Source organism: Bombus fervidus, chromosome 17, assembly GCF_041682495.2.
Source record: "Bombus fervidus isolate BK054 chromosome 17, iyBomFerv1, whole genome shotgun sequence".
Classification (NCBI taxonomy): Eukaryota; Metazoa; Arthropoda; class Insecta; order Hymenoptera; family Apidae; genus Bombus; species Bombus fervidus.
The window spans coordinates 4,322,994-4,333,657 of NC_091533.1; the positions used below are offsets into that span (position 1 = coordinate 4,322,994).

The 10,664-nt window shown below is 29.7% G+C and overlaps 4 protein-coding genes across 7 annotated transcripts in view; 3 read left to right on the forward strand and 1 right to left on the reverse strand.

Moving 5' to 3' along the window:
* The window catches only part of LOC139996041 (transducin beta-like protein 2), a 56,218-nt gene extending 54,885 nt beyond the window's left edge, over window positions 1–1,333 (forward strand). The window contains exons 4-7 of the mRNA XM_072020075.1: window positions 36–222; window positions 301–486; window positions 565–747; window positions 817–1,333. Coding sequence (XP_071876176.1) covers window positions 36–222; window positions 301–486; window positions 565–747; window positions 817–1,040 — 780 coding nt within the window. The 3' untranslated portion in view covers window positions 1,041–1,333. The remainder of the gene's footprint in view (window positions 1–35; window positions 223–300; window positions 487–564; window positions 748–816) is intronic.
* On the forward strand, window positions 1,297–8,405 carry LOC139996036 (unconventional myosin-XIX). Of its 4 annotated transcripts, none has more exons than XM_072020062.1 (14): window positions 1,297–1,400; window positions 1,469–1,538; window positions 1,638–1,873; window positions 1,956–2,285; window positions 2,355–2,619; window positions 2,690–2,953; window positions 3,028–3,263; window positions 3,341–3,517; window positions 3,580–3,788; window positions 3,857–4,008; window positions 4,070–4,923; window positions 4,984–5,064; window positions 5,147–5,263; window positions 5,321–8,405. In XM_072020062.1, the coding sequence occupies exons 1-13, from the start codon at window positions 1,383–1,385 to the stop codon at window positions 5,240–5,242; spliced, it is 2,988 nt and encodes a 995-aa protein (XP_071876163.1). In that variant the 5' UTR covers window positions 1,297–1,382; the 3' UTR covers window positions 5,243–5,263; window positions 5,321–8,405. The 4 variants fall into 4 exon arrangements, with proteins under 4 accessions (XP_071876163.1, XP_071876164.1, XP_071876162.1 ...); XM_072020063.1 differs by having other exon boundaries at window positions 4,070–4,261; window positions 4,319–4,923; window positions 5,147–5,324; XM_072020061.1 differs by having other exon boundaries at window positions 5,147–5,324.
* Window positions 5,124–7,731, reverse strand: LOC139996044 (uncharacterized). Its single transcript, XM_072020082.1, has 8 exons — window positions 7,498–7,731; window positions 7,129–7,360; window positions 6,958–7,055; window positions 6,708–6,899; window positions 6,486–6,613; window positions 6,207–6,408; window positions 5,868–6,136; window positions 5,124–5,772 (listed from the first exon to the last, which is right to left on the reverse strand). The coding sequence occupies exons 1-8, from the start codon at window positions 7,729–7,731 to the stop codon at window positions 5,580–5,582; spliced, it is 1,548 nt and encodes a 515-aa protein (XP_071876183.1). The 3' UTR covers window positions 5,124–5,579.
* Bi-1 (Bax Inhibitor-1) lies at window positions 8,204–10,620 on the forward strand. Its single transcript, XM_072020092.1, has 4 exons — window positions 8,204–8,402; window positions 9,094–9,395; window positions 9,570–9,895; window positions 10,270–10,620. The coding sequence occupies exons 1-4, from the start codon at window positions 8,356–8,358 to the stop codon at window positions 10,303–10,305; spliced, it is 711 nt and encodes a 236-aa protein (XP_071876193.1). The 5' UTR covers window positions 8,204–8,355; the 3' UTR covers window positions 10,306–10,620.
* The last annotated feature ends 44 nt before the right edge of the window (window positions 10,621–10,664 follow it).

Below are 10,664 nucleotides of genomic sequence, written 5' to 3' on the forward strand. Positions count from 1 at the left end.
CATAAATTTCATATCTTTCATTATTCATTTTTTAGCGGCATACAGAAGATGTTGTTGGCATGGATATTGCATGTACAGGAAAATATATTATTACATGCAGTAAAATGAACGATCTTGTAGTATGGGACCTTAAAGGACAAGTTCTTGCAACTATAGAATCGCATCTTGGATCGACCTATCGAGCACGAATATCACCTTGTGGACGTTTCGTCGGTACATCCGGTAATTCTTTAGAATATTTTATCTTAGCTCTAATTAACACTTACCACCATGTCTCAATAATGATATTTTATTATTTAGGGTTCACCCCAGATGCAAACATATGGGAAGTAGTATTTAGTAAATCAGGAGAATTCAAACAAGTAGTAAAGGCTTTCGATCTTGCTGGTCACTCATCTGGAATACTTGATTTTACTTTCAGTGCTGATAGTAGTTGTGTGGCTACTGTATCAAAAGATGAAACTTATCGTTTATACAATATAAGAAGTAATAAATTGACGTATTCTTTTCGTAAATTATTTTTCTGTCAAATTTTCTTACATTTGCCGATTTATATGTATATAGTTGAATTCGAAAAAGGAGAGGATCCCCATGTAATTCAAACTGGACCATGGGAAAGTACAACAACAGCTAATATTGCGTTATCTCCTAATACTGAAGTTTTAGCGATAGCTCATGGATCCTCGTTAAGTTTTTATTCTACAATTACTGGCTTGTTGGATACTACCATAGAAGATATTTTTCTGGGTATTTTTTCATTATAATATATAAATACTGCACTTTTTATATTTATATACATATAATATTACATTACAGGACCTATTACGAGCCTAGCTTTTGATGCTGTGGGAGAATATGTTTTAGTTGCTGGAGATAGACATATAAAAGTTTTCCGCAATGTTGCTGGTTATCGAGTGGCAATTGAATCTGCAAGACGTAAACTTACCCAAAAGCAAACTTCAGCTACAAAGGAACGTTTGGAGAAACTTATTCAAAATAACAGAAAGTTTCTTCAAGCAATGGAAGAGAAGCATCCCTAATGAATTAAACATAAACGTTTTTTTTTTTTTTTAAAGACAAATAATTTTAAAATTGCATTTTATGAATTGTTTGCAATATAATTTTCTAATGTATTTGAATAAAGAGATTCATACTACGTGAATTCATTTGTTTATAATAATAAATTAAAAACATTTGATACGTTTAAAGAACTTTATTGTTTTTGTAACGTAAATTACGTCATCTACGTAGAAGTTATAGTTTCGAATAATGCGGGAAGAAACCGATATGTGAACTTTTTTTGACCTTGAGCAAATAAATATTTGTTTCTGACAACATCATTTCGTTTATTCATATTGTCAGTGATAGATGTGGAGAACGTTATGCCAGCAACAGAAGAGGTTTGTCATTAATGAAAATATCATTTATATCACATTTTCTTCTATAATACACATATTACATTTTACAGCAACCAATTTCCCAAGCCGGATGGGATTTCATTAACGATTTAGGTACTTTACCAGAAGATGAAAATATTAGTATGTATGCATACGCTATTTCTGTATAAAAGCCTTAAATACTTTTTATCAGATAATAAAATAACAAAAAGCATTTTACAAATAATGTTTCTTTCTCAGTTATAGATTTTCTTTTACAAAGATTGCAACGTGGTCAAATTTATACATGGGTTGGTTCGCTACTCCTGACATTAAATCCTAACAATGAAGTATCAACATCTCATTTGTATAATTCTTCAGAATTTAATAAACATATTGATACATCTCATACTACATACGAAGCAAATCCTCACATATTTGCCGTTGCTGCTAAGGCACATTACAATCTTATCAAAGAACACGGACGAAATGCTCAGGTAGAACATTTAGAAGAGATAGATCATCATAAAGGAGGACATTGATTTTCTTTTAAAACTTATCAGTATATCATATATCAAGGTGATTGTTATAAGTGGAGAAACTGGAACAGGAAAAACATTCAATGCTTGCAAATGTCTAGAGTTTCTTAGTAATATTAACAAATGGTCGGTACAATTATCTCAAGGTGATTGTGCACACAATATTATGCTAAGAATTACAGACGCTTGTCGTTTGATATCTACTTTTACAACTGCCTGTACTGAAAGAAATGAAATAAGTTCAAGACATGGACAACTTGTAAAACTTCATTATAAAAGTGGAATTATTTCTGGCGCAACTATTAACTCGTTTCTCTTAGAAAGAAATAGAGTAACAAGAGGTTCGAGCAATTTTCAAATTTTTTATCAGGTTTGATTTATTACATATTCTTACGCAGCTGAAAGTGTCTGTAAGAAGTACTAAAAAAATATATTTCAGATGATATTCGGAATGTCACCTACAGAACTTGAAATTTTTCATTTATCTAAAGATAAATATTATGATATATTAAATGTTATAGATTGCAATAAGAAGAAATATTTTCAAGAAAGTTTCCAAGATACTCTGAACGCATTGGATATATTGGATTTCAAATCTGATCAAAAAAAGAACATTTTTCAAGTTCTTGCCTTATTGATTCATATGGGAAATATTAAATTTAGAGAAGATGGTGAAATATGCGCAATTGATTTTAGTAATAATAGTATGTTGCACCACTTATCCTATACGTATCCACACAGGAATGAGAAATTTTATGTAACCGTATTTTGTAGAATCAAAGGAAGCTCTAAAAAGTACTTGTGTTCTTAGTTCTTTAACTGAAGATACTATCATGGAATTACTTACTACTATTCTCATAAATCCACAAAGTACTTGGCGGAAACATACCTCGTATCATCGACACCTTGTTACTGTTGATGCGTGTCGCAACAGATTACACAGTATAATTAGATATATGTACGATCTTCTTTTTCATTGGATCTTAAATCATGCAAATAAAACTTTGTCTTTAAAACAACAATATTCACAATGGCTTGGTATGCTGTAACACTGAATTTTATATTGTAGTTTTATCAAATTATGTACACATATATGTATATATCCTTTTTAGGCATACTGGATATCTTTGGTTTCGAATCGTTTACTAAAAACGGAATAGAACAACTTTGTGTAAATTATGCTAATGAGAAAATGCAACAGTATTACATAGAAACTTGTGTGGAGAATAATCGTAATGATTTACAAGAGGAAGGTTTTATTAAAATTTGCAATCCTTCACATACTATCAATTTATACAAAGAACGTCTAAACGTTATTGAAGAAAATTTATTTTTGACTTTGAATGATGTATGTAAAATATGTATATTTAACTGTATATAAAAAAGTTATCATTGCACTGACACTGTGGTTATTATATTATACAGGCTTGTCAATCACCAGTAGTGATTGATATATTAACGATAATTCAATCAGTATGTAAAAATTTGCACAATAAACAAAAAAAATTTTTAAGTGAGAAAGAAGAAAACTTCATTATAGAACATTACTCTGGTCCTGTTACATATTCTATAGGAGATTTACTGTCTAAAAATACAGACAAGGTATTAAATATATTTTACGATTCGGAATAAAAATTATTAATAATTTTAAAAATTTATTATAGGTTCCAAATGAAATATCTCTAATTTTCAGTACAAGTAAGAATAAATTTCTTCGTTCCTTAATCAATTTTGGAGAGGAACAATATTTGCATATTGTAAAGGGATCTATTACAAAAAGAACTATGTTAGCTAAATTAAAGTATAATATGGATACACTTATTAAGGAGCTTAGAAAATGTGACTTGCATTACGTACGATGTGTTAAACCAAAGTAATATATGTTTTTCTACAATCACTTTTCTATGATATCCTTGTATTTAATAATTAATTTTTTTTCAGTCGATCGATAAATAATGAATGGGATCGTAAAAACTTTCAAAAACAATTGGCATGTATTGGTATTTTTGATGCTTTACCTTTAGCTAAATGTAAATATCCTATTCGTTTACGTCATCAGGATTTTTATGTTCGTTACTCCAGAAAGCCTATGGGTAGGTAGTGCAGATACTTGTTTATTTATTTAGGTATAGAAATGGAAATAATTGTTAGCAGGAATGATTGATCTCGACAAATGTAAACTGATTTTGGAGTCAATTGTACCTAAGAAAGATCTACAAACACAGGTTCATTTTGGAAAGCAGTTGATATTTTTAACAGAGCCTATTTTTCTTAAATTAGAATCCTATAGAAGGAATTATCGTATAAAATATGCTAATAAAATAAAAACGTTTTGGATAAGGCATAGTAAGTATAACGTCTTACATATACCTTTTTGTTCTTTTCTCAAAATTCTTTTCACAGGACGTAAAATAATACCAGCTATCTCAAAATATTTGGGAACTAACTTTCCAATACAGAATATATACAACATAAACAAAGACAATACAGCTGTCAAAATTATGCTTGAAAGTGAATTGAAAACATCAAATTCTTTGGAGGAAGCTCCAGTCGCTCGGAACAATAAGGAAACAAGTCATCTAAATCTTCTAATGGAAAACGAGGAAGATAAAGATAAGAATATAAATAAAAGTCTGAATGAAACTTATTCAGAATATAAGAATGAAAATAAGAATAACTGGCCGGAGATGCTAAGTATTTTTGGAAAAGTATATGTCCTTAAGAATTGGCCAAAAATAATTAACCTTAGATACCAACTCAGTGATACACAAACTAAAACTTACTTTGAAAATAATACTATAAAATTTTTAAAAACGATCAATTCTGATTATTTTCCAAAACTTAAACATGGTAAAGACTTTCATATGTACAACGATATGGTAGATGATAATTGTAATGACGATAACAATAATTTATTGAAACAGCGTTTAGCATTACATAGTTCCTTAATGAATATAGACTCTGTAAAGAATATCAATGAAAGAAGATATTCTATGTATTGCGAGAAGGTATTCGTATTTTTGATATCTTAGTATAATTTTAATGTGCTAAAAATGTATTGTTTTCAGGACAAAATTGTTACTATTGAAATAGATTCCTGTTTACTTTTCTATAAGAATCGAATTTTAAGTCGACGACAGCTTGCTGCAGTATGTATTTTAAAATTCTGATGATGATGATGATGATGATGATGTTGAAAAACAACACCGATGGTAAAAATATTTATTTCAGATACCGATAAGGATGCATACTCGGGCTACATGTTTGATTAATTCGCATATATTACCACGTAGTGTATTACCGCAAGGGTTACAAGACTGTCTTTAACAGAGAGAGTCGATCTTTTCGGTGAGGTCATGGCTTCGGTCTTTATCTTATTACTAATTTAATAAATATATGTTATAGTTTTCAGCAATATACAGAAGACATTGTTATAAAAGCGTGCTACTATAGGTAGGGTCATAAATAATAAACCTTAAACTTTATGTATAAATGCGAAATAATGTTTTCTCCCTTTAACGAGAAAATATTACGATGTTTATATATGTATTTTGAAACCAATAATGAAATCTTTTAAAAAATAATATTCGTTTGTATCATCAAAGGCTATTCGAATGTAAACATAAAATTATTATTTAAATCATACACACTGAGACATACAAATTTATAAATAACCGTATAACAGATTATAAATATCGAATGATCTCTTTCTTTTATCTTTAAGTACTAATAACCTTCGTGATGCTACTAGAGCAAGCGTAGCTTGTAGTTCACTTCTTAGAATCTGATAATTTGCTCTCAAACTGACACGCCTTAAATTACTAGATGGTACCGGTCGTCCACCAGCGAAGGCAAATCTAAAATTGTATTGCAATATATATATAAAAAAAAAAAAAAATACATACGAAAATACTTACTCTATCTAATTGATAAATGTAATATAATCGCACACCTTATTTCTCGTCGTGGACCTCGTAATGTAGAATCAGGAAATGCTGTTTGTCGATCCCATAACAGCCGATTACTTATTACCGGCCTAACTTTAACATATTTTATTTTACTTTTGACAGTAATAGGAAGAGAAATAGGCTTTTTATAACCATTTACCGTGCTTTTATAACGAAATGGTAAATATGGTAGTAAAGAATCTCCATAATGTTCCATGAAGGCTTCAATATCTAAAGTATGAGCTTGTGATTTTATAAGAGCACAAATACTAAGCTATAATTCAAAAGATACATTAGCAATGGAAAGAGATAATATAAGAAAATATATTTTAAAGTTAGCTTACAGCTATCTTTTGCCACAGGATAGAACCAGGTAAGGCAAATTTTAAAACAGTATGTACTGAGAGTGGAGAGCCTATCTCTTGTTGGAAAAGCATCAAAGGCTGAATACTAGCTAGTAGCTCCATAACCAAAATGTTCTTCTTATTACCATTTATATCTACCTTTTCTTCCTTTAAGAGTACGTTCTCCAACATAGGGATATATCTTTGAACAATAAATATAGATTTTATAACAGGATAATCATTACTGAATGACGTCTAAGTGTATAATAATTTATTTACTTATCGGCAATAGATGGCCAACGAAGCATTAATTTTAGCGTGCAATCTTTAAAGAGTGCTTCAAGGTTTGGATTTATGAAACTCTGTCCTAAAAGTAATTCCAATAACAATTCAGTTAACTTATCAACCTGTAATAAAAAAAAAAAAATTAGAGGTCTTAAAATATCTGTTTATCCATAAATCAATTAGTATAATTCGTATGATCTTACTGTAGAATATTACCGAAGTTAAGTGATATGGATAAACAGCTTCACTGTTGCTTGCAATTGCGATAATAAGTTGGCATGTTCTTGTTGATACTCTTGTGTATTGCACATTATTCGAAATTATCATAGATCTGGCAATAGACATTAATTTATCAATTACTCCTTCGCCACTCAAATGAACATTAGTGGCACAATCATTAATTAGAACCTATAAGTTGTGTATGTTATAATATCTATAACAGATCACATAGTTGAATTTATCATACCTGAAATGTTTTCTGAGATCCATTAAATAATGTTTTTAATGCGCGTTTTGCATAATTATTTCTTGCTTCTGTTAGTCTGGTATCACATATTTCCGATTCTGTTGAATGTTTTATTGATAAATTGTAAATAATGTTAGAATGTAATTAAATTAATAAATAAGTAAAGTATACCTTGAATGAAGGGTACGCTAGTTTGCGATATGTTAAGTGGATCATTTACTTTTTGTACTAGATTAACAATACGTTCGTTAGGAACAAAGACTTTTGCTTCTGTATGGTATTCTGGTAGAGATTCTGGTGCTCCTAATACCGGATCTACATCGCATAAATTGGTAATCACAGCGTTTACATCTGTAGACGTTAGACGTTTTCTTTTGCTATGTTTTAATCTTGTTACACATTTCTAAAAATGAATTTCTATCAGCTTCATTCTAACGATAAATATGTATTATGTGTGTATATATATATATATATATTTTTTTTAAGAGTAAATTTAATAAGAATTCTAGATATAATAATATATGTATAAAACTAATGTACATGTAGAACTTCTCTCAGTCGATACGAGGCATCTTCTGCGAGTCTTTTTAATAAAGAATCTGGTAAAGGATGCATTCCCAGTTCTTCTCCAATTGCAGATATCCAGTCTGTACTAAGAACAGCGTATCTCCTTGTATTATTATCGTTTGTATTGTTGCTGTTGCTGTCTCCATTATTATTAACGAAAGGGTTACTATATCCTGAACTAGTTTGATTTGTTAACATCTCTTTCATGATTTGAGATTATACAAAATATAAATATTTCGTCTACAATGATTTTAAAACAATATGGCTGACGAAATGGAAATTGTATCATATATTATAATTTCTTTTAATTTTTTTACAAGATATATGTTTTAATAGCGTTTAATAAAAGGCGATAATCAATTGATTCAATATAAAAGAATCGATTTCCTTTATTAAATTTCATCAAAATCCTATTACAAACAAAACAATAAACGTAAATTTGTTACATATATACATATTGTCAGACAGACGGACGTTATTTACACACAACATAGCAACTATAAAACCTAAAAATTAAAATTTCGTCCTAAAGATGTCGCCATTACTCGCCAGAAGTTTTCTTCTTTTCTTGTCTATTTTACGAAATAATACATCGTCCATCATTGTCACGTGAAAGCTGACGTTTCATAAAATTTCGAGAGGCACGTCGACCAATCGGAAGTGTCGACAAAATTTACGCACAGAAATATCACTGACGTGTCCACGGAGCGGAGTCTACTTCAGGGGTTTATGATTATTCTCGATTTGTACAAGTACATTAGCGTTCAACGGAAAACAACAGCGTTCAACGAATTGTGTTTTATTACGGTATATTTGTAAAGCAACGAAATTATGGCTGCAGTATTGAACACATTTGTGAACTCTTTCACTAAGAAATTGTACGTATATCTTTTCTGTTGAATATTTTTTTGTCGAATTATGAACATTTTTATCGAGAAGATATTTTTCTCAGATTTACTTTCCTATAATTTTTACTTTAATATTTTGCTTCCTATTGATTTCTCATTATTATTACATTTATATCGCGATTTCTAAAATACAATGATTTACGATGATGTAACTAGGAAGTCGTTAAAGAAACGTTTCGTTTTGTAAAAGTCGACTGTATCTTTTTTGCGACGCACCTTTGAATAAAATTATTTATCGTGATATGCGTTTTCCTCTTATCTGCGTTACTGGTATGTTGTGTGACCTTCAAACATGTATGTATATTCGAGAACTTCATTAATGTGAATATTTCATGTAGTGAAACTTTTTTTTTGCGAGCATAGTATGTATGACGTGTTACGAGTAAGTAAGTACATCGAGCGTAAATGCTTTGTAAAGTTATAATTATACTGTTCTTTAGGAATCGTCTTGAACCTTATCTATTTTCTCTTACACCTTTTATTCGGTTTTTAAATCTCATTTAAACTATTAAATTTTAGCTATTGTTATAATCTTAATACCACACCCTATCACCTAAGCCCAAAGTCTAAGACTATACTTGATGTATTTGTAAAATTTTTCATTTTCCTTGCAAAGGATTCCTAAATATGTAGAAAATGTGATAAAGATTTATGATTGCAGGGAACCCCCAGTTAGGCAACACTTGAAAAATGTCTACGGATGTCTGTCCATGTCTATGCTATCAGCTGCTGCAGGAGTTTACATTCACATGTTCTCAGAGCTCTTGCGAGCCAATTTGTTAACGACCCTTGGTACATTGGGTCTGCTTTTTACTTTAATTAATACACCAGACAATGGAAAAAATCAAAAGTTACGACTTAGCTATCTCCTGGGATTTGCATTCTTTTCTGGGCTTGGTCTGGGTCCTTTACTTCAATTGGTCATGAGCGTCAATCCAACTGTTATAGTAACTGCACTGATTGGTAAGTTATTGTTATTTGAATTTACCTTTGAAAATGTATCTATTATTATTATTATTATTATTATTATTATTATTATTATTATTATTATTATTATTATTACATATTGTGATATCGTGTTATGGTTATTGGATTACCATTGAACTATATCAATTTTTAACGTGATTATCTTTTCAGGAACAATTGTTATATTTGTATCATTCAGTATTTCCTCCCTTTTGGCTGAAAGGGGACGCTGGCTGTATCTTGGTGGTACCTTAATTAGCTTGCTGAATATTATGGTTTTGTTTTCATTTGTCAATCTATTTTTACGTTGGACCATTTTCTACCAAGCCTATTTATATATTGGACTATTTTTAATGTGTGGTTTTGTTATTTATGATACACAATTGATCATTGAAAAATACCACATGGGTAGCAAAGATTTCATTCTACATTCTCTAGATCTATTTGTAGATTTCGTCAACATTTTCCGCCACCTCCTCATAATCCTTACACAGAAGGTAAAAATTAGAAACAATATATACAAATGTTATTCTATATGTCCTAATTCTTAACTGTTCTAATTCCATTTTGCAAAAAATATAATTAACCAATCCACATATATCTTACTGGTACAAAGAATATATAAATTTATGAAAATTCTACTTAGAAAGCAACAAATATTCAATTCTTTTAAGTCCTAACTCATTACGATCATATTAATCTTCATAAACTTTGAACTCAGTTTTCTCAATATACAAACTAAATAGAGATAGAATAGTTAAGAACTAGAATGACGATGTACAATGTAGATTTCCTAGTATGTGATAAGTGTGGGTTGCTGTGAATGAAATGAATGTGAACTAATACTTGTTATTCTTTAACTCCATTATAGGAAATATTAAAAGATCAACGTAAACGCAGAGATTAAATGAGAGCAAAGGAAGCTGTAAGATATCATACCATTCAAGTAAATCCATGAACTAGACGTCTTCATTCTATCTATCCATATGTGAAACGTATATTTACTATGATAATATGAATTAAAATAATATAGCTTATTCATTACATCGGAAAATTTTTAGGCATATGTTTGCCATAAAAAACGCAATGTATTTGTTTCAAATTACTTAGTTATCATTTCTTTTTCCAATTATTTATTAGATTTATATACATGTATACATAAATAGACATAAATTTATTGTACTATATTTTTATCTTTCAATAAACAAAATTTCCCAGCGTTCCTAGTCTTTTTTTTTTTGTCTAAATTATGATGGTATTTGTAAA